The sequence below is a fragment of the Protomyctophum bolini genome, assembly GCF_963924005.1.
Source record: "Protomyctophum bolini genome assembly, chromosome: 23".
Classification (NCBI taxonomy): domain Eukaryota; kingdom Metazoa; phylum Chordata; class Actinopteri; order Myctophiformes; family Myctophidae; genus Protomyctophum; species Protomyctophum bolini.
The window spans coordinates 16752994-16760241 of record NC_137884.1 but is presented as its reverse complement, the minus strand read 5'-3'; the positions used below and the strand labels follow the sequence as shown (position 1 = coordinate 16760241).

The 7248-nt window shown below is 39.3% G+C and overlaps 1 protein-coding gene across 2 annotated transcripts; it reads right to left on the bottom strand.

The window, feature by feature from the left end:
- On the bottom strand, positions 1 to 3806 carry cdpf1 (cysteine rich DPF motif domain containing 1). Of its 2 annotated transcripts, none has more exons than XM_080757125.1 (3): positions 3621 to 3806; positions 2461 to 2572; positions 1 to 959 (listed from the first exon to the last, which is right to left on the bottom strand). In XM_080757125.1, exons 1-3 carry the CDS (start codon positions 3728 to 3730, stop codon positions 831 to 833), a joined length of 351 nt encoding a protein of 116 aa, XP_080613251.1. In that variant the 5' UTR covers positions 3731 to 3806; the 3' UTR covers positions 1 to 830. The 2 variants fall into 2 exon arrangements, with proteins under 2 accessions (XP_080613251.1, XP_080613252.1); XM_080757126.1 differs by having other exon boundaries at positions 1 to 951.
- Between the last annotated feature and the right edge of the window lie 3442 nt (positions 3807 to 7248).

Below are 7248 nucleotides of genomic sequence, written 5' to 3'. Positions count from 1 at the left end.
TGCATTGCACCGATAAATGTTTTTGGATCCTAGCTTGTGGAACTAGTATTACTATTAAGTCATTAAGCAGTTTGTTAAGCTTCTTATTGAGTGACTACGTAGTCATTGCCATTTTGCTTCTCGAGGACTAAAACATAAAACCAACGCAATGACAATTCACCATCTTGCGATGACCTTACAGGCGTATGTATGCAAAGGCTCAACTTATGTAACTAAGATAGCATTTTATGTACACAGCACATAGTATATATGCATAGTTTCATTATATAGATATTCCACTGTTTCGTTCTTAGCTTACGCATGATTCATGATAACCCTTTTTTTATACATATTTGTATTGCCATGTTTTTTGTTCTTGCTTAATGTAAATCGCTCTGGATTAAGAGCGTCTGCTAAATGCCTAAATTGTAAATGTAATGTTTTCAGATCTGGGTACAGTATTCATAACCACTTTGTTGTATGCGAAAGCGGCCAATATACAAGCTCACGAAGTGCCACTATGCAACACATTGGAGGCTTTTAGAGCTGATATTTTGCCAAATGTTTTCCTACTACGACGTGCCAAGAATAGGGCACTAGGACTCATGTGGTGAAGTGATACCAACGCAATAAAAATGGAAGAACTGTTTTATGAATACTGTATCCAAGAAAGACAGGAAACATAACCATGTCCTGTGCAAAGGTCTGATTCCTTGTGATAGTGTCCGTCACAGTGTCCTTGAGCAAGAACACTGAACCCCCTACCTGCTGACTCATTGACAGTGTCAGCTAAAAGCTAGAGTTCCTTTAAGGTCAGGTCATGTCAGGTCTGACCGGTCACCATGGTGGGGTCACGAGATGGCAGTCTTGGAGCTGTGCTTCCTCTTGGCCAGCTCAGTCTGAATCTGCTGAGGAAACTGCTCTAGATGCTTGTTGACGCACGGCACGCAGAACCTCTTGGTGTAGAAAAGACTGCAGTCCTGAGAGGAGACAAAAACAAGCGTCAGAGCTCATGGGTTAAATTTATTTTTTCAAGGACCCTTTTATATGCATTTGTCCACGGGCATGGACCCCCATTTGTTCAACTCTGGGAACTCAATCTACACTGCAATATCCTCAGTTTACTTACCGGTAGTCACATGAGCCAGACTGTTGCCTCCTATAATTTTCAATTGCTTCCGTCATACAGTCTGAAGCGCAGAAGCTCTGAAAATGATTTGGGGGTAAAAAGGACGAGGCGCCTTGTCCGAGATTTGATTTATTGTGGTTAATCCAGGAAAAATATATATAATTAGCATTTATTTAGCATTTTTAAATAGCGACCGCTCACGTCCACGTAAAAACGACCAAAATCCCTGTGTGCACGCATGCGATGCATGCTCAAAATGCGATATTCAGGGCTTGATTAGAGCTTAATTTGATTTAGATTAGAACTGTAATCGCACGGACAAACGACCTCCATTGCACCTTCCTATACAAACCCAATGATGTAACTTCAAACCATGATAAATTAATCGAAAACACCTTTCCTTGGTTCTGGTGACTCAACTTTGTCTTTCGATAACATTTTGAATTTGTATTTATTTATTTATTGGAGCGGTGCCTAACCGCTCCAGTACCAGCTATGTGTGTCCGTCTGTATGTATGTCTCCACGTATGTCCTGAGCTTTATATATCACGACCCCATATGAGTTTTTCTTTTGACTGTGCTTGACTCCAAAGGCACCGCTCACTTAACATTATGGTGTGAGTTTTTGAGGGCCTCCTTTGCCCAGCTTTGTGTGTACCACATGGATTGGCCGAGCACGAATGTGGAATGTGATGTATGATGATGTATGACGATAAAAGCGCCCCTCACTTCACACGAGTGTGATTACTTTTTTACTGTTAGCTTTCACTAGGCTATAATATATTTTGAACTTTGAAGACATGAGCCCTACTCTAAGGTGCTTTGGATAGAGTAGAGATGCATGTAAAGTATACTGTATGTATATATGTATTATGTATAAAACTTAAATTTGAGAATAAGAATAAAAACATGGTAAAATGATCACAAAATGATCCTTCATAAAGTGTCAATTCAGGAGTCTGTGCATTTCTTGGAAAAAGATGTTAACTCAGCACCTTAGAATAGACCCATGCAAACAGTCACGCACGCAGTCACCTTATCTAATCTAGAATGATGTCATCAGCCCCAGTAGTAGAATGACAACATTGCTTCCTACCATCCTGTGTGTGTGTGTGCGCGTGCGTGCATGCGTGCGTGGCTGTGTGCGTGCACACACACACACACACACACACACACACACACACACACACACACACACACACACACACACACACACACACACACACACACACACACACACAATGGCCACTAAATACAGTACTACTAAATACAGTCCATGGCAATGATGGCATGCAAGTCATGAAACCCTGTTTTAAGTGATGGTATATTAAAAAAAGAAAAATCCTCCTCACCGCTCCAACACAAACAGGGATGTTGCATAAACTGCAGCTCGAGCCCAGAACGAGAAACTTCTCCTTGTCTGGACTGAAAGGATCCTTGGATACAAAACATTCTTCCAACAGCCTGGTGAACGAACGAACGAACGCACGCACAGTCGCACACACACACACACACACACACACACACACACACACACACACACACACACACACACACACACACAGTTTTATTTGAGTCCACAAATTATATTAACTACAGGCAATCAAATCTAACGGGGTTAGACAATTCATGAACACCTAACACACACACACACGCATGCCACACACACACACACAGTTCCTCAAATTACATTACAACTACAGGAAATCAAATATAACAGGGTTAGACAATTCCTGAATACCTAACACGTATATGCATGCAGGCCGGGGCACGCAAGCATGCACACACACACACACACACACACACACACACACCTCAGTCTGTAAACGATAAAAGGCAGTGCAGTGCACACAAAAACATGATTACTAACTAGTAGTAAATGCACATATATAGAATAAGTAAATACTAGATATTTATATACACTGCACAGTTCACATACACTAAGGATAATTATTTAGAAGTACTATAGGAAGTATAGGAACATTGCACACAGCGCCTTCCAGCACCTCAAATGGTGATACAGCTAATGTACATAGGCTACTTGCCATTTAAATTATACCATAAATGCTATTGCTGCTATTCTTCATTATTATGTCTTTGTTATTGTTATAGCTGCTACAAACGTTGATTTGATGAAACAAAAATCTGAATAATCTTGTGTTCTACATGTATCAATAAGAACATGGAATCATATTTGTACCACTACCAAATGTATTTTGCTCCCTTTGTTGCAGGACTGTATTTTTCGTATAATCAGTGCCAGTGGTCCTCAAAGTGGAGTCCTTGACCTGCAGGAAACCCCAGGGTTCCTTGAGGGGGTCCAAAATGGACACTCTACAGCCAGGTCTGTAACTCTGAGTGTATAAATGGAACCAAATGGACCCTTAACATACACTCTCTCAGACTTATAGGAGTCCTTGAAATTGACAGGTTTGACAACCACTTATGTAAACAGTAAACACCAATGTTATGTTAGCATTAGCACGCACTCATTTCTCTGTTGTTGACTTACACAATCGCTCTGGTGTTGGGTGGTTTCTGTCCGTAGTAAGTGAACGGGCTGGTTAACTGACACAACTGACACACGAAGATCTGCTGTGGAGGCGGCTCACTTTGATACATTTTGATAGAAAAAGAAAAATATGTTTTGTTTAGGTAGGTCTACTTCAGGGAGACAGTTAGCCTATGTTGTCATAGTGTCGAACCCATTGCCCGGAGACGCGCCGTGGCTTGTGAGTGGCTATCTCACAATGTTCACAAGCAAATAGCCAATCACAGTGCGTTCAGCCTTCCAGACTATGGGATGGAGACTTTACCAGCTCCTGTTGCTCCTGTTCCATACCGACGTTTTTATGGAGCTCTGCCGCCACCTACTGGGATAAAGCGAGGTAAACCCCATTCCCTGCAAAGCCAAAGTGCAGTTGTTGCACTCGTCTTGACCAATGACCAGTGGTGGAAAATACACACCACCAGTGTGTATTTTATATACTTATATATAAATAGCAGATCTACAAGCTCAAATTCAGCTTTCACGATTTGGGGGGGATAAACATTGGAAAGATATAATACAATTATTGCCAGGGGTCATTGCCATGCGATGAACATTTAGTCAACATTCTGCTATGGACATTACCTTTACAGGTATGTAACTCTGAGAGTGCACAAATGTGGGGGTCCTTCAAAATAAAAAGTTAGAGAACCAAGTGGACTCCTAATGTGCCATAGTAGTGCCATAGAAAATCAGTGTCATAGTTACATATTCTGAGGAAAGCCTGGAGACTGAATTCAGTAATTGGGTCTTATGATGATCAAAATAAGAACAATATAAGGTTATGTAAAAAACTAAAAATCTAAAATTTGCCATGGACAAGATACATTTGTCTGTGTACGGACACATTAATGACCCCTGCCGATAATCCTTTTTGAAACACTTGAAAGCCTTAATTATATTTTAATCAGTTTGATTCTTTACATAGTTTACTGCACTTTGGCTTTGTACTGTAGGACAGTAAAGCTCAGTAGGGCTGCACGATATGGACAAAATGTAATATCTCTGTATTCATGCCAAATATTGCGATTTCGATATGATATTACCATTAAAATGAAATATTCTATATATTTTAAGTGTTGCATCATTGACATCGAAACATTATTCAAAAAAGTGTGTTAGTGAGTTTGCTAACGCACTGGACCAGGACTAACAACAATGCAACAGAGTGGTGGTTTATTTTCAGAGGAAAGAGAAGAGAAGCCACACACTCATCTGCTCCAAAAGTTATACTTTATTTCCACGTTTCGAGCCAAGGCTCTTCATCTGGTCTGGTTTGTAGATGAGTGTGCTGGTTCTCTTCGCTTGATGCTACTTTTGAACCCAGCACCTCTAGTAACTGATGTGCGTATTCTATTAGTTTTTGTATTATTTTCTGAGGGGCACAGGCTAAACCAGAGGGATGTTGCTGGCTTTAGAAGTGGACGATATATCAATATATCTATATCGCGATATCGTTGCCTTTTTGCGATACTGATATTGCACTTGATACCTCGATAACGATACGATAACAATATATTGTGCAGCCTTAAAGATCAGTACCTCTCAACCCTTTTAATTTCAAGGACACCCAGTATGGTAGCCTATGCCACGAACGCCCATAACTCTGAGAGGGTTCAAATGGAAACAAATGGACCCATGAAGGTCCATTTGTACTCTCTCGGAGTTACAGACCTGCATCTCACAAAATCGAGTAGCAAAGTGGGTTTAACGTTGTTAAACACAATCAGATTCACAACCGTACAGGTTGTGAGAGTCATGACTAGGTAAAATATCCCCATCTTTTTTCAGAAGTCTTCAAATGTTTCTCAAACTATTTCAGAAAGTTACGGGGGAAACAATACTACTATAAAATTTGAAAGTAGTGAAAATAGCACATCTACAAGCTCACAATGTGTAAAAATCGCGACGCACACAGTCACGGACAGGGGTCGAAAACATTAGGGGCAAACATTTCGTTTGAGCTTTCTAAATACAGTATTTGGGGATTTAGCAGTAGGGAAGGGAAGGAGTGTTCGCCCACTAAAGTTGGTATTTTGGTTACCTGTCTAAATCCCTAAAACACCTCCGTTACCCGTTACAATTACATTATGCATAGGTGTGGTTTGGGGTTACAATAATTAAACCAATCACTGTGCCACATTCCATTGCCTTTAAGAGATCCCTTATCCGTTGCCGTTATGCCCAGTGCTATTGCTTCATAGCCGATGTAGGCTTAGGGCCGGCTATGAATGGAAATTGGCCAATACTGCTAAGACACCCGTTATTTTTAAATAACATTTCCAAAATGTAAGCATATCTAAATAATAACAAATTACAATGAATTGCAGTTTGTAAAAGGTGCATTTAATTATGGTCACATTGGATGAGCTTGTGAGTTTCACAAAGTTGCCCCTCCAGACATGGCTTGTTGAATTAATTGCATTAACAATTTTGTTAGTATAATAATATAGGCCTAATGTATTGTTAATCAGTAGTGTCAGTAGCAGGCCAGCCATGTGTTCTTAGCAATGTTCAGCTTTCTTCAAATGTCTTCATGATTAAAGTTGTGAATATTCATGTAAAATGTTACTGTTCTGGAATGGATGCCTCATCATATCTCACAGTATCAATACAAAAAAACAAAACAATGTATGAAAATACACTTTTATTTTAATTTGTATATATTTATATTCATTTATAGTTATTTGAGTTGGGAGTGAAAATTAAATATTCTTAGTAATATAATTCAAATGTTGACATAGGCTGACAATTATTTACATACAAGTGGAGTTAAAAAACAATCTAAAAAACAGAGCTAAATAAGGTCTAGAGCAGTGGTTCTCAAAGTGGGGTCCAAGGACCCCCAGGGACCCCCACGGGGTTCCAAATGGTCTGTAACTTTGAGAGTGTTACAATGTATACACTGAGTTATAATGGGGATCCTTGAAATCAAATGAAAAGTTTGAGAACCACTGGCCTAGATCCTTTTCAGTGTAAAAATTATAATTGTTAAAATCAATGGCCAACATGACTAGTGATTAGTAGTATTATCACACTCGATGAGGATGAGATGAAGGCCGTAATACCATCAGTATACTGCCAGATTAATTTACTGTAAGAAAAATATGAATTCAACTGGTCACCTCACTTATGGGTCACTTGAGCTGCCAGGTATTAATTCCATGATTAATTATTGCATTATGTTTATAATCAGTGCAACAGAGGAAGATGCGATTCATTTGACACAAATAAAGTACGGTACAGTACAGTATGTATAAATATTGCTCAACAGTTCTTTACATTACAGTATGTGATCTCACGGTTATGTACATATTGTCGCAGTCAGGTGGAAATCTTGTATGTCCATATTTAAAAATGTAATGTTAATGTTTGTTTTTGTTGTAAATTAATTCCATACTTTGTCATACAATAGTGCCATGCAAGTACTGAAAAGTAGTAATTTGCAAGCTCGCAATGCGACACTTGAGCGTGAAAGCGTGCCTGTGGGTTTTAGAAAATGTATTTAGCTAATGAAAGGTATTAAGAGCTTGTTGTGACTAAATAATAACTATGTTGGAATACAGGTTATTTCTCGAAAAGTAACGCTTTT